Genomic DNA, 20091 nt, shown 5'->3' on the forward strand with positions numbered 1-20091 from the left:
CAGAGAGTGTCTCCTGGAAACACTCCAACCCCTTTTACTTATTAATTCATTAAGAATTCTTCTAAGGAGAAGTTAAAGGTTTACAACAGATAGCTTTAACAGTTTTAACCTTAAAAGTCTTTGTTAATGCAGTCTCTCTGGTATCAGGTTTAACTGATGCTTTTACCCAGGTACGAATCCATCATTTCTCAGCCATTCTTACTGTCATCTTGGTAGTCAGGAGCACTTGGAACAGTCCATCCCACTGTAGTGGGTTTACGTGGCAAGGTTTTGGTAGCAGGGGGCTATAGGGGTGGTTTCTGTGAGAAAGATCTAGAAGCTGCCCCATGTTTGGGAAAGGCCCCATTGTTTTCCAGATCTGAGCCAATAAGCGATGCTGTTTGCGCCTCTGTGAGAGCATATTTAAGACAGGGAAAAAAAAAACGCTGCGCCACACAGCAGCCGGGAGAGTCAAGGGAGTGAGAAACAGCCTGCAGGTGCCAAAGTCAGTGTAGAGGGAGGGGGAGAGGTGCTCCAGGCGCCGGAGCAGAAGTCCCCTGCGGCCTGTGGTGAGGACCATGGTGAAGCAGGATGTCCCCCTGCAGCCCATGGAGTACCACGGTGGAGCAGGGTTCCACGCTGCAGCCCGTGGAGGAGACCACGGTGGAGCAGGTGGCCCTGCACCGACGGAGGCTGCTGCCTGTGGAAGACCCCTGCCGGAGCAGATTCCGGGCCGGACCTGTAGCCCGTGGAGAGGAGACCACGCAGGAGCAGGTGACCTGGCAGGAGCTGCTGCCCGTAGGGGAGCCAGGTTGGAGCATTTTTCTCCTGAGGGATGGACCCCGTGGTACAGACCCATATCTGGAGCAGTTCTGGAAGAGCTGCTGCCTGTGGGAAGCCCACGCCAGATCAGTTCATCAAGGACTGCATCCCGTGGGTGGGACCCCACAGCACAGGGGACGAGAGTGACCGAGAAGGAGCGGCAGAGAAGAAGTGCTGTAGACTGACCATAACCCCCATTCCCCCGTTCCCCTGCGCCACTCGGGGGGAGGAGGTGGAAGAGGGCGGATGGGGGGGGCAAGGTGCTTTTGGTTTGCTTTTTTTTTCCTTTGTTTTCTCACTTCTCTCACTTGTTAGTTGTAGGCAATAAATCTTACTATCTCCTTATGCTGAGTCTGTTTTGCCCGTTACAATAATTATTGCGTGATTTTCTCGTCCTTATCTCAATCCTTGAGCCCTTTTTCACATATTTTCTCCCCATTCCTCTTTGAGGAGGGGGAGTGAGAGAGCGGCTGTGGTGGAGCTTGGCTGCCCACTCGAGTGGAACCACGACACCCACTCAGGTTGCAGTTTCAGTTCTCTCCATGCTTGCATCAGACCCCAATCTCCTTCTTGGAATGGATGGATCAGGGCTTCCAAGAGTGGGGTTTGACCTAACAGTCCATGGGTCCTGAGAGATGACAAAGAGGACAACAGCCCGAGTACATAGTTCTTAAAAAAAGTATCTTTTGTCTCAAACTGAGGTAATTCATTCCCTTTGTCCATGTACAGCAATCCAAATAATATTTCGTATGGTAAAACTCCCACATCTTTTCTTGGTGCAGTTTGAATTTGGAGAAGTGCCAAATGTAAACACTTCATTCAGGAAAGCCGAGTTTCCAGAACTTAGTCAATTGCTTCCTTACTGTCTGATCCTCTCCACCCTTCCAGAAGATGAAGGATGCCAAGGAGTGTAAAATTTCCACTTAATTCCTAGAGTCCACATTAGCCCTTGTGCTATTTCTGACATAAAGTGATTTCCTTGATCAGAGTCAGTATTTTCAACAATTCCATACCTGGGAGTTATTTGTTTTAAAATTACTTTAGTTACAGTTTAGTTTTTAGTTTTTTAGTTTTTGTTCACAGTAGCAGATACTGAAGGGAAAGCTTCCACCCACCCTGACAAAAGATCGACCAAGACTAATAAGTATTTAAATCTACCTACTCTAAGGAGTTCTGTAAAATATACCTGTACATTTTGGAAGCGTTGAATTCCTGTTTCTTGCCCCCTTTGGTCTGACTGCAGACAATTTTCCTTTTCACCTTTTGACATACTACACAACCACTGAGTACTTGTTCAGCCAGAGTATATATATATTCCTACACATACTTTCATAGCACCACATCACATTTTGCTTGAACTCCCCAATTACCCTCTGTAAAACAGTTAACATTTGTACAACAATTAATATTTGCCTCATTAGCACTTTATTCAGCATTTCTCTCCCATCAGGGAGTATCTGTTTTCCTTTGGACTTTTTGACTCCTACTTCCTTAAAAACCTCTTTCTCTTAAAACTTTTACTTCCTTTTAATTTTTTGTAGGGGTAGCTCAACAGTTCCCTGAATCCTCTCTGGATTTATTCTTTGTTCCCTCTCAGACACCAGATGCCATAAATACTTGACTTCTCCTTCTACGTACTGTAATTTATTTTCCAATACTTTCAAGCCCTGTTTTGCCAGAAAGTCAAATAGCTTGTTAGTGGCTTTCTTCTCAACTGTTTTCTTCTGTCCTGACAATAAAAGATCATCCACATAATGTAACAGTAACACCTCTTTTGGAGGTTGGAATTACTCCAAAAGTTTGTTCTAGAACTTGCCCAAATAAATTGATGGCCCAATAAACCTCTGAGGTAAAATTGTCCATCTGTATTGCTGCTTCTGCCCCATTTCAGGGTCTTTCTAATCAAAAGCAAATATATCTTTGCTCTCAGGGTCTGAGAGCATCCCATTAATAATACCGTTATTCCAGCCTAACAATTTATTATTTGAATGCCCAATTTCATTATCAAATCCTTTCCCAACAAGTTAGTCCCTGCCTCACGTGCATGCAATAATTGCCCAGTGATCATTCTATAACTAGTCTCAGCTTGGTGTCCCCAAAAAGTGGCACTGTTATCCCAGTCTCTTCTACCCCCATCACATTTAGGGTCTTATTAGTTAATTTAAGCCTTGATACTTTACAGGCCAGTGATGACCTAGCTGCCTCAAAGTATTGGGTTCACATGGCAAGATTCTGGTAGCAGGGGGGGCTGCAGGGGTAGCCCCTGTGAGAAGAATCCAGCAGCTGCCCTGTGTTAGATAAGGGACAGTTTCAGCCAGCTCCAAAGGGGCCCAGTGCTGCTCAGAGCCAACCCATGAGCAATGCAGTTTGAATCTCTGAGAGCACACCCGAGAAAAGGAAAAAACAAAACAAAACAAAACAAAAACTGCTGCACAAGAGCAGCTGGGAGAGTGAGGAGTGAGAAACCTCCTGCAGACACCTAGGTCAGTGCAGAGGAGGGGAAGTGCAGTGCAGAGGTGCTGCAGGTGCCGGAGCCAAAGCCGCCCCCCGCGGCCCACAGAGAGGTCCCCAGTGGGAAAGGCAGACCCCCGCAGCTCATGGTGTAGTGCAGCAGAGCACATTTCCACGCTGCAGCCCATTTAGGAACAGCCCAGGAACGTCCCCACAACAGAGCAGGGGGGAGAGTGACTGTAAAGGGGCAGTGGAAATGAAGCACCACGGACTGACTGCAGCCCCCACGGACTGACTGCAGCTGCCACTGCCTCCGGTGCAATGTTAGGATTATAAGGAGCATAACTTGATTGCTCCTCCAAAAAAATGAACTTTATTGTTTGCATATAAATTTCAAGCCTGAATTTTCATCAGACCCGTATTTTGGCCAAAATACTGAACTTCCTTTTATTAGCTTTTTAGGCCAGCTGGGGTAGGGGGCCAGCTGCTTGGGGTTAGTCTGGGCATCGGTCAGCAGGTGGTGAGCAATTGCATTGTGCATCACTTGTTTTGTACGCATTATTATTATTAGTACTATTATCATCATTGTATTATTATTATTATAGTTATTATTATTTTCCTGTCTTATTAAACTGTCTATATCTCAACTCACGGGCTTCACTTTACATTTCTCTCCCCTGTCCCAGAGAGGGAGGGGGGAGGGTGAGCGAACGGCTGCGTGGTGTTTAGCTGCCGGCTGGGCTAAACCACGACACAAACAAACAAACAAAAAAAACCAGAAATGAACTTACTGTGCAACTTGTTTGCATGTTAAGGCCAGCGTGATTCCTTGCAATTCTAGCTATAAAATAAAACATAGGCCATCTGATTTTAAAAAAGTGGTAAATTTAAACAGGAGAACAAAACTGCTGCTGCCATTCATGTTTAGTAGCTTTGGTTGGGAGAGAAGTAAAGTGCACAGGTGTAGCTATGACAACCTTTATTTACCCTTGTTCACTATACAATGAATCTTTAGTGTTGTAACACTTTGTCATTCCTGAAGGGAAAGGGGTGAAGTCTGCAGCCAAACTGATTATTCAGCAGTGTCTACACCTGCAGCAGATGCTTCTCATTAATTCCATATTTGGATCATGACAGCTGTTTGGAAATAAGTGACTTTAAAGGAGAGAACTTCGAACATGAAATAACGTTTAAGAGCAGAGATCACACTGCTTCGAGATAAATTAATTTTATGTTTGTATACATTACAACAGTGACAACTTACTTGTTATTCTCTCTTACCGCTTTTTCTACATTCAGCCCCAAATATTTCTTGCTCACCAGTGTATTCAGACTGCTCAGACACTGGACTTTGTTTAACACTTTGTGTAAAACTTCTTTTGAAATGTCTCAATTTCCTGTCTTCCACAAAACATGTAAAATATTAAAAAAACAATCACAGCGCAAAACCAAAAAGAAGAAAAAAAAAAGCAATAAATGACTTAAACTAGAATTTCATAATTTGGTTGGTAGTCTTATTAGCTTACCTCTTACCACTGAGATGCACTAGTCGTTAAAACAGTGCATTACCAAAATATTTATTGAATTTCATACTTGATAGTAGTCTTAAAGCTAGTGTCTCATATATGTGACTGAAAAAAAATGATTCATTTCACAAGCAAATGCTAAGTCTGTCCTATAATTTTCCTCTATTTTTGACATATATTTTAGTATACCAGTAAACCTCATCAACTTGCTTACTGGAGTTCTGTCTTGTAAATAACCTGACCATAAGGCAAGACTGAAAAGCTGTGCAAGTGGTTGTATAAGCTAGTGTTTTATTTGCTTTGCTCCGTAACAGTGATAATCACACACCCATCAGCACACTGATATATTTTTTCTGAGGCATTAATATGACAGGTAAAATACCCTCTATTTTATCTCTGTCCTTAGCCTGAGGCATTAAAATGCTTAATGATGTGAGTTCAAAGTTCTACATTTTTCATCTTAATAGCAACAATTCTGTTTTATTTTAGATGTACAAGTCCTCAGCTTCACTGTATCTTTATTCATGTTCGAGATGGGTTTGAAGCATCTTTAAATCCTTGGTTGAGTTCTGCTTCTTTTTGCAGCAAAGGTTGCACAACCTGTGGAGGTTTCCAAAAGGTTGAAAAGTGCTCTCCTCTCTCTCAGTAAATCACAAAGTTACAGACATTGGTCAGAGAAACTTCTTTAGAACTCTGAATTTAAGAAAGCCTGATTAAGGAAAGCTGGACATTAGTCATGTATGTTAACATATCAGATGAAAGCCAGTACATCAACAGTCAGAGCTTCTGTCCACTTGTTTCTCAATTGTCTGGCCTTGTGACAGTTAGGATGCATGGCTGGCTCCTTGATGCAGAAGACTGTAAAATGTTTGATGTCATGAAGGTGCATAACCCCATCTAGGAGTTGAAAATATCTTGGCAACTGCTTTTGCACTTTCACCAATTGTTCAAGACTAAAAACATTTGAAAGTGTTTTTTTCATTGCTGTATGAATTATGCACCTATATTTCAAATAAATACGTTGTAAATTTTTTACCACAATGAAATATGCGAAAGGATTAAGACAGAATTAACTAAATTGAAAAACCTGACCTGCTTTACAAATATATTGTAACTAAGTGATGCCTTCTACAGAAAAATGTATAATATGCTTAAAGACTGTTTAAAATAAATATTATTTCTATTCAGTTGTTCTGCTTGGAATTAAATGAATTACATGAATCATTTGCTTTTAAATATAATCAAAAAACTATCTGTAGCAGCACTGCACTAAAAAATAATATTGGATGCTAGATTTCACTAGTATTAAAAACTGATTAAGGCCACTTGAAACTTCATGCCAGAAACTATCACAGGACTAGCTATAGAGGTGGACGGCAGCTGTCCCCCTCAGCAACAACCATTCGATAACCTGGTTTATACCATTTGCATGACAGTGAGCAATCTTAATCTAGTTTTGCTAGGCAATGAGGAAAAACTTCCCTTTGAATACTATGATTTCAATTTCTCTCTCTCTTTTTGATCAATTATTTATGGGAAAAATGATTTTCTGGGAAAAATGATTTTCAGGGATTTGGACATCGTAGGGAAAGGAGTCAAATATATAGCAAAGTTCCAAGTCTGAATTACTCTACTTTTCCCACAATAGATACTGCTGGCTTTAACTAAGTAACAATCTAGTTTTATGTGTATAGACTCCGTACTACAGGACTAAAGACTGTCAGTCTAAGACCGCCAAAGTCTTAGTCCACAATTTCAGTTATCTTTGCAGAGCCTGCTACTACAACTTTTGCATTTAATGTGGTACCACAAGAAACCCAGAAAAAGGCCACATGCCAAAATGTTACTGTCCTATTTGAACAATTCATCCAACAGGAAGACTTCTATGGAAGTCTAAAAATAAACAAACAACATGCCTAAATTAAGTTTGAAAAGTTTTATTAACAAGCACGTGAAAAAAAACACAAGTCCTTCTGAATTCAGCTGCCATACTCAGACCCATAAAATAAGGTATCTTTTTCAGGTCATTGCCACCAGTAGCCACTGTAACATAAATTGTTGCCATAAACTGAAAATACTGTAATTGCTCGTTCATGTGTTGTCAGTCAGGTAAAAAGTCAAAAGAATACAAGAGAAACTAAAATAAAGGATAAATTAAATCTGTCAAGTGTTTTTTTTTTCAATTCATATTAGACTTAAAATTGTGTTTCAAGAACATAAAAAAAAAAAAAAAAAAGCAAAAACACTTCATTGCTGCAGTGCTTTCTAAATGCGTTTGCTTGGATGTCTTTATGACAACGCACATACAACTATCAGCTTCAAGTAATCTGTCTACTTGTTACCAGGGGCAGATCACTGTTAAGAAACCATTCAGATTAATTGTCTTGATAACATTCTGATCTTCGCCATCAACCAATGCACAAAGTGATACACACCTCTGTCAGAAACATTTGTACCTGGCTTTAAAAAAAATTAAACAAGCAAGAATTAGTAAAAGACTTTTTTAAAAAAACAAGCAAACAAGTACTCATTAGCACTGAAATGCAATGCTTGTCACAGAAAATAAGAAAAGCAAGTTCCCATAAGAACACAGTTTTTTCTATGAAGAACTGGAGAGTTCTAAACAAATGATTCCAAGTAAAAGCAAAGCACTGAAGTATTGAGAAGGGAATAGTTCAGCAAGATAAACCTGAAATGCTGATCTTATCCAGAAAACAAATTAGAGCTACATATCCCGCTACATCATCTGTATAAAGAAGCAGTTGCTTTTGAAAATGCATACATAACTGTGAAAATTGTATTTTAGTTAACAACCCTTTTACCTTCAAAATAACCCTCGAGCAGATACAGTAACTCTTAACAGTTTAAGTTGTGTTAATTAAAAAAGTTTTAAAAAAATAATAATTAGAGTTTTAATCATGACATAAATGGCGAGAAAGGTATGAGTGATGAGAGGTAGTTAAAACCTCTCATCACAGCAATAAAATACTTTCCTTCACTCTAGCTAAGAAAATACTATTCCACTGCTGCTAGGCAAAGAAGGAATTAATTATGGCAGAGAAGATCTCTGTAGAGAGCCATGACAGCAGGTGGAAGTCCTGAAGCATGAAGTTTTTGCATGGAATTCAAAACTTTCCAAGAGCTAGACAAATTTGTCAGGCAGCTGTGTATCTCAATTTAGCATAAAATTACCACACTTACAATTGTTCAAATCAGTGATGGATATTTAGTTATTTTGTATAGGATTCTCTCTCCAGGGCTGCTTCCATTCGACTCTGTTTTAAACCCTACAGGACACAATGTAGTTAGAGCTTTAACTTTCTTGTAAAAACAAGATGTTGTCACAAAATAAAGATATTTACAGACAACTTTTTTTTTTTTTAATTCCTTAACAAATCAAGAGATCAGACATCGAGCATTAAACAGGACAGAAATTAAACTACCTGTCCCCATTACAAATAGTATTTTTACGAATGATTAAAGATCTCTATTTCTTGACCAATGAAAATTGTATTAAAAAAAATCACTTATATAATCTGAAGCAAGATATACTAAAGTTAGTCCTTCAAGGAGAACCTAGAACTAAAACATCAACCATACAAACATCCAGGCTTATGTGACCCCTACTCAAGGACATGAATATGCATATAATCCAAAATACTTTTAAATCTAACTATTATAATTTAAAGCAGCAGCAACACACACACACACAAACAAAAGCAGGATGACAAAGACACTTCCAGACAGAAATTGCACATACCAGGTAATAGCCAGTGTGATAACCACTCATGTACCAGGCTATCAACATGCTTCCCAATGCTTCATCATCCTCAGGAGAATCTGGCCCCATAGGTGGTGGAGGAGGAATCAGCTAAGAAAACACCAAGGAAACGTAAGTTGTTTGTTTCAGTGGAGTACAGGCCATGTTAGATAGCAACCAATTCTAAATGACCAAAATATAATACTGAAAACAAGGAACATATCCTCAATGCACTCCCTGGAAAGGAGTCAAGCAAAACAATCTTTTCTAAAAACATTTGGTTTCCAAAGCCTGGGAGGAGCAGGGTTCCTGTAGATTCACTGTTCAAACAAACTTTCATTAGAACAAGAAAATACTTATTTGTACCAGTGAATGCTGTTAGTCAAATTTAAGGTAATAAGTGGAGACCAGGCCCCCTGATCTAGATCTCTGCAATATATGCAATTGAATGGGTTGTCAAATATTTGGAAAACACGGAGTCTAACACAGAAATGTGTCCTAAAACCAAGTGTTGTGGTTTAACCCAGCCAGAAGCTAAACACCACACAGCCATTCGCTCACACTCCCCCCTCCCTCTCTGGGATGGGGGACAGAAACGGGAAAGTGAAGCCTGTGAGTTGAGATAAAGACAGCTTATTAAGACAGAAAAAAAATAGCATAAATGATGATAATAGTACTACTAATAATAATGTGTACAAAACAAGTGAAGCACAATGCAATTGCTCACCACCCGCTGACCGATGCCCAGACTAACCCTGAGCAGTCCGGCCCTCCTCCCCCTGGCTAGCCACCCCTATATATTGTTTAGCATGACCCCAGATGGTTTGTAATACCCCTCTGGCCAGTTTGGGTCAGCTGTTCTGGGTCTGTCCCCTCCCAGCTCTTGCTGCACACCCCCAGCCTGCCCGCTGACAGGACAGAGCAAGAAGCTGAAACATCCTTGGTGTAAGCACTGCTCTGCAACAATTAAAACATCAGCATGTTAGCAGCACTCTTCTCATCCTAAGCCAAAACATAGCACCCTAACAGCTACTAGGAAGAAAATTAACTCTATCCTAACTGAAACCAGGACACCAGGTGATCAGCACACTCGGAAAACCTGTGATCACCAATACTTATCTCTGACACTTTTTACTCTTACTTACTGGCGGTCCTGCTGGAAAGGGTGGAGGCCAGCAAGATAAGAATGGCGGAGGTGTTCTGAGTTTTGATCCAGACTATATTGAAGCAATTGAACAATGAAAGTTAAGAAAAAATATTAAGACATTAGATTTTATTAAACACAAATATCTGAAGCAATGCACAAGCCTTAAACTAAAGACAGCCCATCCAAGCAATTTAAGGAAACTGAATTAAGAACGTGGGATGGCTATTTCTGGGGAGCATTCCGTGACTAGAAGAGTAGAACTTGTATTAAATATGCCCCGAGGTAACCACTGCTGAAACAGGGTTCTATTTAGCACAAGCTTTCAAAAAAGTTTTTTTAAACAGAAGTCTACACAGAAGGCATCTGAATTTTTACATGAAGAATCTATGATACTTCCCACAGGCATACAGATAATTTCTCTGTTCCATTGTGGCTGGGGACACATGCTGACTAGATTCACTGAACTCAGTGTGCCATTTTCATTACACTCATGAATGTACTTGCTTAATATGAGCTCAAATACAAAGCTATAACACGGAAGATTAAAAAAAAAAAAAAAACATTATAGAGATATCTTGCACAAATGGCAATATTTAGAAAACACAATGCAGTATTTAGCTGCCTTATCATTTTAACTTCTGCACAACACAAAAACTGAAGGGCCACCCCAGCTAAATCAATAGAGAAGCTACAGCTGAGGGCTTCTGTGACACCTGGACATCACTCTGCTTGCCTTCAGTGCCATGTGAAATGAAATGTATCACTTGTCTTGCAAGGTGTAATATGAACAGCTTCTACCACAGTTCTACCACAAACAGCATGATGATGGTCCAAGGAACAACATCCTCTTCTAAGCTACAAGGCAGCTGCAAAGCAAGTGCTAGCTAAGGAGAAAGCCTTCTTCACTAGCCAGCAGCTCTGCAAAAGTTCCACACTGTGGCCAAGTTGTTAAAAAATTACATACATATGGGTTGTAACCAGCACATCTATTCTCAAAATGGTATTTTGTTTCTAGACAATGACAAAGGTTGTCAGGCACTGGGACTGGCTTCCCAGGGCAGTGGTCACAGCACTGATCCTGTCAGACTGCAAGAAGTGTTTGGACAACACTCTCAGATATAAGGTCTGATTTTTGGGTGGTGCCATGTTGAGGCAGGAGATGGACTCAGTGATCCTTGAGGGTCCCTTCCAATTCAGGTTATTCTACGATTCTGTGACTATATGACAAATATTATGCCATTGTCTCAGAATTTAGCGAGCATGCTTAACAGTGGTATAGGAATTATTGCAGATAACACTGAGCTTACCCTTCCCAGGCTGGGGGCTGCTGGTGGTATGGGAAAACGGAAGTTCTGGGGAGAGAATCTTGCCTTTGTGCAGTTGTTTTTGTTTTGAGGTGACTGGAAAGATTTTTCGCTTTCATCTGTTGAATATGGAGTCTCGTTTTCATTCTGGAAAACCAAAACATTTTTATGAGATGCACTAAACATGAGTCTGCAGAACGCAATTTCAGCGTGAAAAAGTGTGGACAGCCCTCTTTCTTTCCCTCCCAATCCTACTGAGGAGATATCTCATCATCCTACCTGCTCATCACGCTAGCTAGGTTTACTTTTACTCATAAATTTCTTGTCTCCCACGCTGACTTCTGTAAGTAAGGGGATGCTTTTTCCCCCTGCATCAGTTTGCGTTCTTTCACAACGCAATTGGGTTTTCAGCCTCACATAACCCATCTGGTCACAGCAGCGGTGCCAGAAACGCTGGAAAGCGCCCCTCGCCCCCCCGAAATCCCCCATCGTACCGTTTCGTCGTTGGCTGGAAGAAGTAGATCGGAGAGGTTCTGCTCCTCCTTGTTCCCGTATCCGTCGTACGTAACGACACACGTGCCCCTCTTCTGGTTTATGGAGACGATGGTGGCCAGGTACACGTTGCCGTCCTCGGACCAAACCGCGTTGCAGCTGTCACCAACTTTCCACTGCAGCAGAAGGGAGAGAGGCAGGTAGGTTAGTACAGCAGCGACTGGTGAGGAAGAAGCCTCCTTCCGCCCCGCTTTTTGTCCCAGCCCCTCGAACGGGTAGCGGGACGCGAGGTCTGCGGCGCTCTCACCGCCCCCCCACCGCGGAGCGCTGCTTTTGAGGTAAAAGCGGCTCGTTTTGGGTCCTGCCGCCGCGAGCAGCGGGCGGGGGGCCCCGCGTCACCTGCAGGGCGCTGCTCTGCTTTCTGTTCCTGTTCTTCTTGTTGTTCTTCCTCTTCATCCCGGGCCGCTGCTCCTGCTTGTCCGCGGGCTGGGCGCACTCCCCATTCCTCAGGGCGCTCTTGGGGCACAGGCAGGGCGCGGCCGTGAGCACCGGCCCCGCGCCGCCGCGCCCCGGGGGAGGTAAAGGGGGGGTCCCCCCGCGCCGCCCCTCACCTTGAAGGACGCCACCGCCTTGTCGTACGCCTTGATGAGGGCCGTGTCGTCCCACACGTCCGAGTCGTCGCTCTGCGGAGGCCACACAGCGCCTTACAGCCGCCGCCATCGCCTCACCCCCCCCCCCCCCCCCCGCCCTCCACCCCCACCCCGTCTCCCCTCCCCGCCGCCCACCTGCCCGGTGCCGCGCCGGAACAGCACGCGCTCCGACATGGCCGCCCCGCCGCACCGACACGGCGCGCACTGCGCACGCGCCGCGGGGAGCTCCCGGGAGCCGTGAGGCCACGCCCCCCGCCCCTCCCGAGGCCACGCCCCCCCTCCCCCCGCCCCCGCCCCCGCCCGGTGATGACCCGGGACAGGCGGGAGGTCATGCGAGGTGTCTTTTTTATTGTAAAAATAGTTAAACAGGGGAGATCCGCGCGGCTCGGGTCCCCGCGAGCCTCGGCAGGCGTTACAGGCGTGCTGCACCGCGAGCCCAGCGCAGCTTCTGGGAAATGCGGGAAATAAAACCTGGTCTAAGCGCAGGCGTACAGACCCGTGGCCGCAACCGTTCGGCGGGAGCTGCAGACGCGGCGCAAGCCCGGGCACAGCGACGGCCCGGTGCTGCCATTGCTACACATGCAGAGCAGCCGGCTGGGAAACAGCATTCCAGACTACTACACCTACGCTAACCAGAGGACAAACTAACGCTAGCTGAACAAGGCTGCAAAATTAACACCTAAATCGTTTAATGGCTGGCCATTTTCACAAATGATCCTCTAGGCCTTTCTGCTTCAGCGGCGCACTCCTGTCTGCTCTGCAGGGGTGCTTCATTTTGCTTCTGCCTGCAGAGACTTCCTTTCGTTAGCCGCCTTCTGTTTCTGCTGCATGATTTCAGAGTCCCTGTGAAGAAAAAAAACATTGCGTTTCAGGTAACGGCTTGCTGCTTCTCTAACCAGTCTCCTCTAGCTTTTCTACAGCCCTTTACATCAACCCCGTTTTGGTAACGCGAAAATACTAGAATAAAACATCTCAGCCATTATCACACTCTTACACTGGTCCTTTCATCAAGGTACGTCATGATTTAGAAAAGCTGCTTGATTAACGCGTTGTATCTAATTCTGAGTTTTATAACTACAGGGTGCAATGAAACAAACATCTTCAAGAAAGCGTTATACCACTGTTAGCATCATGCAAAAAGCTGCTAAAAAGAAATAAAAGCCTTTCCAGGTCTTGGAAGAAAAATAAATGTTCAACAGCAGATGCAGCAAACCCTACATCCAGGGTTTACACTTTGGCACGTGAGTTGAGCAAAATACTTAAATCTGTTTAAGGTAAGACACTGGATTTTTCTGATCCTTCCCATTTTGCCCAACCTCTTCAGTGCTAGATTTCTCACCTCTGTTTTCTCTGAGAAGCAGACAAGCTATCCTCTTTCCTTTTCCCTTTGTGGATTTCCTGAGTCTTCTTCAGGTTCTTTTGGCGGGCAAGTTCACGTTGGTTCCCACCTAGAAGATACCGTATAGTTTATATAGGTCCTACCACTTTCCACATGCATTTTGTGTGTGTAGGAGTCGATTACAAAGGTGGCAACGTTTGGCTCTGCCTGTTAGCAATGGCAGTATTTTCTGTCATGGTCTCCCTATCGGGTGCACAGTGAGAGGCAAGACAGCCTATTACTTCTCACGCTTAGATTCCTACAGGTCATGCTCAAAGGATCACCAAAATCCATCTCAACATTCCTTGCAAAATGTGCCATTTTTCCAGGTGCACAATGCAGTTTCCCCCAAAAGACTGAAGGCAGACCATCCCATCAATGACCTGGGCAAAACAGTGACAGCTACTCTTCCAAAGAGGAGCCATCCTCCAGGAGCCTTGAACGTGATTCCAGCATCCAACAGAGCTTACAAATTAACTTTGGACTGGAATTACATCATTAAAATTAAGGCAGTCTGAGAGAGCTTATAAAACTTCCTCAAACTCTTCCCAAGGCCTTCTTAAGAAGCACGTGGCTGTACATATTTGGAATCCAGACGTGTCTACCTGCTTTCAGTCTGTCATGCTGTCGTGCAAAATCACTGATGTTTGATCACATCCCATGGTCAAGCAGCCAAACCTTTTAGATCTTGCTCATACTTACTAAATAGCAGCTGGGAGCCTTGCACCCATGTGTAGAAGAGCACACTTCCGCTGATGCCACTTAGAGGATGACCAGTATGGGTAAGACAGATCTGAGAACTTTGACCTTACATTCTATTAAAGTCCCCCACACCACTTAATGTGGGATTAATAACGCACACATAACCCAGAAACTCAGGACTATGAATTGCTAAGAGTTGCCTTCCTCTAGCACTATGAAAGCAGAGAAGACCATTTAGTATACAAGCAGCTGTATGGATGTTTAATTCCCTTTTGCTGCAAAGCAGCTGACCTGTACTCAGTACTAAGGCAGCCAAAGAGCTCCAGCCGAAGGTTTAGTTTACAGACAACACAGAGCACCCTGTGAAAGAAAAGGGGCTCACAAAGCTGAATACCGACTCAGAACTACAGGTCCTCATCAAAACTCCTTGCTCCCTCCTCACCACCAGCATTAATGAGATCCTGTCCCTGAAGTTCTGCCATGTAGAACTGTTAGTAGTAGAGTTGATTAGAACTTGATGACTCATGAGCAGATGATACTTTCCAGGCTATAAATGGCCCCTGGATTTTGTAGAGCTCAAGGAGGACTAAGTGTAGTCTTTTACCATGACAAAAAAGGAGGTGAGAAGCCAAAACACACTGCTACAGACAGAATTCATATAGCAGTCATCCTCCACCCTTAACCTTATACCTTTCTTTCCTCTCCAGGCAAATATTGTGCAGGGTGTCCACAGAACACATGTAAGACTGAAAGCTCAAGAAGCAAGTTGAATGGCATCAATGAAAAGCTTGGCTGCTATTTCTGCAAAGCAAAGGAGAGCAGAGGGGAAGGAACAGCAGTATAGTATACACACAGAACATACAAACCTAAACTATTATTTGAAAAGAAATACTCCTTTATCATCTCTGTTTTCCAAGAAAATATTGCAAAAGGACTGTTCGGCCCCAGCACTTCACCTGAGATGCTGAGTGAGAATCCCTAGCTCCACCGGAGATGGTCCTGTTTGCTACATTCCATAAAATAAATCTTCATCTTCCATGAAACGTGGTCCTAACAAGATGCCAATTCCACTTTCTGTCATGTGAAATTCAGGCATTAACAGCTACTTAAAGGCCAGTACATACTTCCTGCTTATACCTGTGCTCTAGCACCCCAGTCCCTGCCTGCCTCTGCAAGACATACAGCCTTGGTTCTGCCTGTCCCTCCTCTCCCATCTCCCAGGATCCATTTGTCCTTGAAGAGAAAGACAAGCAGAAGGCCTCTGTACAGCACTGGAACAAGCAGCAATCGTCTTTACTGGAAGGAGGTCAAAGAGAATGGCTCTAAGGGTTGACTACTAAGGTCACGATCCCTGGACTACTTTCTGAGTAGCAAAGGATCTAATCACAGTCAGAACTTCCAGCTGAATAGAACTGTCTGCAACCACATTCCCAAAATAGAACACTAAAGTAAACAGTGGAAGACAAGTGCCAAAAAAAAGTTCTCCAATTCATCTAGCAATGAACATCTTCACAAATCTATTTTGGTTCCAGGTGTTTGCACTGCTTCAATCTCACGGTGCAACAATTACCGTGAATTTATGAATTCAGAGGCACAATTACTAATAAACAATCTAATCTTATTCTGTTTTACCACGTGACTACTTGAAGTCAGAAGGAGACCCACGTGACCAATACCAAAGCTCTGAACTGTAAACATATCCCACAGCAAAGACCAAACAGCAGAGTGGCATACCACAACTGCTACACCTCTAGCATTTCAGTACTGTATTAAAGTAGGTCACAGAACGAAATGCAATCGCTCTGTTACAATTAGTTGTGGGACACTGTACCTCTCCTCAAAACTTAAGCCGTAGTTATCCTAGTATCACAAGAACAGGAAAAAAAACATCAAAAGCCATCAAACTGCTTCTTCAAATTCAAGGTCTGATCTGCACATAGACTGTTTATCATCTAGTCCTTTGTGCTTCCAGCAGTACAGTGTATAATATAGTGTATTTGAGGGTGTGTTTTCTGTTTTTTTTTTATAAAGTCCAAACTTAAAAACAACTCCTTAATTAACCACGGGCAGTTTCAGTGCTGCGAAGCGTACTACGCAGCAGAGGAGCCGCAGCACCTACTGGGTTAAACGGGGGCATTCTAGGCTCCGCTATTTTAGAGTAGATCTATCCACGTTAGTTTTGAACAGCACGCTAACGCCAAAAAACAAAACAAAACAAAACAAAACAAACAACGTGCTATTAACTATTTGCAACCGCACAGAAACCCTTTTTTATTTTTTTTTTACAGCCTGGCCGACAGCCAGGCCCGAATCCGACCGTTTCTTCCCGAGCGCGCTGCCCCGGTCCCTCCTCCTCCCCTCACGGCCGCTCCGTGAGGGCCGCCCCCGGCTCCCCGAGGCCACCCCGGGCCCCGCACAACCCCCGGCTCCCCGCTCCGCCTTTCCCCGGTGTATCCCGAATCCCCGCTCCGTGACAGGCCCCCCCCCCCTCCGCACTCACGGGTCATGGCGGAACGCTGGGGCCGCGCAGCGCCGCAGCCGCCGCCCCCCAACCTCCCTCACCGGCTGCTAGAAGCTTCTGACGGCCCGCCCGCCGCGCTCTCCCCTTATAAAGCCTCGCCCGCCGCTACGTCACGCGCCGCGCGCGGGGAGGGGGGCGTGGCCCTCAGCGGCGGCAGCGCGCGCGCCGATGACGCGTGCGGCGGCGCCGGTGGAGGAGGAGGAGGCGGCGGCGGCGGCGGCGGCCATGCCGTGAGCGCGCCGGGCTCGCGCCGCCCGCGGGCCGTTAACGCCGCCTGGGGGCCGTTAACGCCGCCTGAGCGCAGCCCCCGCGCGGCGCCGCCGCCATGTTCCGCCGGTCCCGGCTGAGCGTGCGGCCCAACGTGCGGCCCGCCGGCAGGGAGACCCAGGGGTCCCCCGCCGCCGCCGCCGCCGCCGCCGCCGGGGCTTCTGAGCCGCAGCCGCCGCCTCCAGCCGGGAGCCGTGGTGAGGGGTGAGTGCCAAGTGGGGTCGGGGGGGTTGTGGTGTTGTCCCCTCCCGGCTTTTTGGGGTGTTTTAGGGGCTTTCTGTGGCCCTTTTTGGGGTGGGGGTTGCCCTGCGGAGCAGCCTCCCCGCTGCCTTTAGCTGGCTGTACGTGCGCGGATACCGGCGTTTTTTTCCTTAAAATGCCCTTCGTGGCGTTGCGCGCGGTCACAGAGTCGCAAAGTAATTTCTAGGTTGGAAGAGAGCTCGGGATCACCGAGTCCAGCCTCTGACCTAACACTGCCAGCCCTCCTCTAAACCATATCGCTAAGCTCTACACCTAAACGGTCGCTTTACAACATCTTTACTTCAACGAGTAACTCGGGTGTCAGCGTGCCTGCGGTCGACCCGTGCTGCCTTCAGTCCAACTCCTTTCTTGCGTCCCGAAAGCTGTTCCACAGCACGTCGTGAGGGTGTTCCTCTTCCAACACTCACTTATAAAACGTGTCAGCTACAGAGAAGAGATCAGTGGGTCTCTGGTTGGGCAGAGCTTAATCCTGAAACGACGAGGCGGTTCGTCGGTTATGCGGCAGAGATGCTGACTCAGCAGATTTACCCTTCTTTTTATTATAGTTTAATGGGTGTGTTAGCATGATGTAATTTGCAAAACTAGACACTAACGCTGTTCTGGAGCGGAGAATATTCTACGAAATCATGACTTGAAAAAGTAGACTTTTACCATGTAAGTAGCAGGCTCTTGGCTAACAGTAAACACCACCACAAATATCCGTGCAAGCAAATCCTGATCCTGCTGTTTTAAATAAAAACTAGAGCAGTTACATTAACCTTCCACTACCTGTGGTGGAGGTTATTTCAGAAGTAGTGTAACACCTCCAGTTCGTTAACCCAGTGAGATGTGTGGGGTGGGGAAGAGGCCTAGAAAGGAGCTTCTTTAGCAACGTGCAGGTTTGGGAAGTGATGTGCTTACAGGAAGACTCTTATGGACCACTCCTACGGTGGCTTCTGGAGTGCAGGTGAAGGTAGAAAGCAGCATCTGCCTGTAAGTGCTGGGAGACTCAGCAGTACTGAATGCTTAGTCCTGGCAGCAGGTAGTAGGGGCACAGGTGAGAGTTTCTCCCTTTTGCCCCATATGTTCACCCCTGAATTCCACAGAATTCATAAAGCTTCAGCATGGTTTTGAAGGCCTGTACTAACCAAACAGGAGAGAGTAGGTGTCCTGGTTTCAGTTAGGACAGAGTTAATTTTCTTCCTAGTGGCTGTTAGGGTGCTACGTTTTGGCTTAGGATGAGAAGAGTGCTGCTAACATGCTGATGTTTTAATTGTTGCAGAGCAGTGCTTACACCAAGCCAAGCATGTTTCAACTTCTCACTCTGTCCTGTCAGCGGGCAGGCTGGGGCTGCAGCAAGAGCTGGGAGGGGACAGACCCAGAACAGCTGACCCAAACTAGCCAAAGGGGTATTCCAAACCATCTGGGGTCATGCTAAACAATATATAGGGGTGGCTAGCTGGGGTGGGGGGCCGGCTGCTTGGGGTTAGTCTGGGCATCGGTCAGCGGGTGGTGAGCAGTTGCATTGTGCATCACTTGTTCCGTACGTGTTATTATTCTCAGTGCTATTATCATCATTTATGCTATTTTTTTTCTTTCTTAATAAGCTGTCTTTATCTCAACTCACAGGCTTCACTTTCCCATTTCTGTCCCCCATCCCAGAGAGGGAGGGGGGAGAATGAGCGAACGGCTGTGTGGTGTTTAGCTGCTGGCTGGGTTAAACCACAACAGTGGGCCAAGGGATTTATTGCAGTGTAAGCAGTAGTAGCTTCTTGAAGAGCTGTCTCATTGCATTTTAAAAACTGGCCGCCAGGGTATTTCAGAAGATTCAGGAAGAGTGGATATGAGGGAAGGCAATCTGATTTCTTGAGTGCAGTAATTGGTAGAATACAGCACAACGTGGTTTTATGTAGTCTGCAGAAGAAGGGAACCGAGAAGTCCCTGAGCATAAGGTTACTGCTTTTCATTTTTTAAAAATGGTGTCTGCTAATGTTGGTTAATTTTAGGAGGCTGCACACTCATTTCCCTGCAGTGGGATGGAAAGAGAATCAGAAAGGTAAAAGAGAAAACTCGTGGGTTAAGACAGAGACAGTTCAACAGGTAAAACAGACTCTTTTCATGCAAGCAAAGCAAACTAAGGAATCCATTTGCTGCTTCCCATTCGCCTGCAGGTGTTCAGCCACTCCCAGGAGAGCAGGGCCCATCATGTGGAATGGTTCCTTGGGCAGACAAAGGCCATCGCTCCACATATACCCCTTCTTCCTTTTTTCCCCGCTTTTATTGCTGACCATGACTTCACATGACATGGGACATCTTCTTGGTCGGTTTGGCCTGCTGTCCGGGCTGTGTCCCCTCCCCAGCTCCTGGTTCCCCCTCAAGCCTCCTCGCTGGCTCTTTGTAAGCACTGCTCTGCCACAGCTGAGACATTGGTGTTTTCACCACAAATCCCACGGACAGCACCAAATGAGTCTGTATGAAGAAAGCTGTCTCTATACCAGCCAACACCAGTACAGCTGAATTTAATTGGCCAAAATCTAGTGTGGTACTCTAGGAAGAACATGTAAGCTACAGGTAGTGCTGAGAAGATAAGCAAAGAATTACTTTCCGCTGTCTCTTGCTGTACCAAAAACAGAGAATATTGAACGGAGGTTGTAAGGATCTCATTCAAAACACAGATAGGCAGCATATAGTGAAGTTGCTCAATGCCTTGTTAAAGGATGTTGTATGCTCTGAGAATGTGTATGAACTCACGGCATGGGATAAATTGATACAGAAAAGTCTGCTGAGGCTGTTAAATAAGACATCATCTGTAGCCCATGCCTGTTCCACAGAGTATCTAGAGAGGTTTTGGA

The 20091-nt window shown here is 45.2% G+C and overlaps 4 protein-coding genes and 1 long non-coding RNA gene across 17 annotated transcripts in view; 3 read left to right on the forward strand and 2 right to left on the reverse strand.

The window, feature by feature from the left end:
- Positions 1-4172: 4172 nt before the first annotated feature.
- NAIP (NLR family apoptosis inhibitory protein) lies at positions 4173-7021 on the forward strand (the record flags this gene model as incomplete). The annotated part of the gene is given in 8 exon segments (XM_084504655.1): positions 4173-4200; positions 4295-4349; positions 4351-4403; positions 5216-5406; positions 5409-5492; positions 5496-5516; positions 5519-5570; positions 5573-7021. Coding segments are annotated over 8 exon segments (591 nt in total). The 3' UTR covers positions 5680-7021.
- On the reverse strand, positions 6700-12344 carry SMN1 (survival of motor neuron 1, telomeric). Of its 3 annotated transcripts, none has more exons than XM_084503332.1 (9): positions 12267-12344; positions 12093-12164; positions 11881-11997; positions 11484-11657; positions 10993-11136; positions 9684-9755; positions 8539-8649; positions 7980-8065; positions 6700-7234 (listed from the first exon to the last, which is right to left on the reverse strand). In XM_084503332.1, exons 1-8 carry the CDS (start codon positions 12303-12305, stop codon positions 8009-8011), a joined length of 786 nt encoding a protein of 261 aa, XP_084359458.1. In that variant the 5' UTR covers positions 12306-12344; the 3' UTR covers positions 6700-7234; positions 7980-8008. The 3 variants fall into 3 exon arrangements, with proteins under 3 accessions (XP_084359458.1, XP_084359457.1, XP_084359459.1); XM_084503331.1 differs by having other exon boundaries at positions 6700-7238; XM_084503333.1 differs by lacking the exon at positions 9684-9755 and having other exon boundaries at positions 6700-7238.
- Positions 11603-16259, forward strand: LOC311426735. Of its 2 annotated transcripts, none has more exons than XR_014686989.1 (2): positions 11603-11681; positions 13839-16259. It is a non-coding gene; the product is annotated as an uncharacterized lncRNA (long non-coding RNA). The 2 variants fall into 2 exon arrangements; XR_014686990.1 differs by lacking the exon at positions 11603-11681 and adding an exon at positions 12932-13405.
- Positions 12459-16871, reverse strand: SERF1A (small EDRK-rich factor 1A). Its single transcript, XM_084503334.1, has 3 exons — positions 16712-16871; positions 13471-13579; positions 12459-12974 (listed from the first exon to the last, which is right to left on the reverse strand). The coding sequence occupies exons 1-3, from the start codon at positions 16716-16718 to the stop codon at positions 12902-12904; spliced, it is 189 nt and encodes a 62-aa protein (XP_084359460.1). The 5' UTR covers positions 16719-16871; the 3' UTR covers positions 12459-12901.
- Positions 16872-16947: 76 nt separating this feature from the next.
- Positions 16948-20091, forward strand: part of BDP1 (BDP1 general transcription factor IIIB subunit) — a 57291-nt gene continuing 54147 nt past the window's right edge. For 8 of the 10 annotated variants that reach the window (XM_084503318.1, XM_084503324.1, XM_084503321.1 and 5 more), the window contains exon 1: positions 16949-17203. In XM_084503318.1, coding sequence (XP_084359444.1) covers positions 17058-17203 — 146 coding nt within the window. In that variant the 5' untranslated portion in view covers positions 16949-17057. Of the gene's footprint in view, positions 17204-20091 lie in introns of all 10 variants that reach the window. The other 2 variants (XM_084503327.1, XM_084503326.1) reach the window with 1 other exon arrangement.

This window comes from Aythya ferina (assembly GCF_964211825.1).
Source record: "Aythya ferina genome assembly, chromosome: Z".
Classification (NCBI taxonomy): domain Eukaryota; kingdom Metazoa; phylum Chordata; class Aves; order Anseriformes; family Anatidae; genus Aythya; species Aythya ferina.

Excerpts from the sequence above, each read along its gene's own strand:
- SMN1 (XM_084503332.1), bottom strand. The coding sequence starts at position 12,305 with ATGTCGGAGCGCGTGCTGTTCCGGCGCGGCACCGGGCAG. Across the intron at positions 12,165-12,266 it reads TCCGGCGCGGCACCGGGCAG|AGCGACGACTCGGACGTGTG; the intron begins GTGGGCGGCGGG and ends TGGCCTCCGCAG. Across the intron at positions 11,137-11,483 it reads TTCCAGCCAACGACGAAACG|AATGAAAACGAGACTCCATA; the intron begins GTACGATGGGGG and ends TTGGTTTTCCAG.
- SERF1A (XM_084503334.1), bottom strand. Across the intron at positions 12,975-13,470 it reads GCTTCTCAGAGAAAACAGAG|GGACTCTGAAATCATGCAGC; the intron begins GTGAGAAATCTA and ends TTTTCTTCACAG.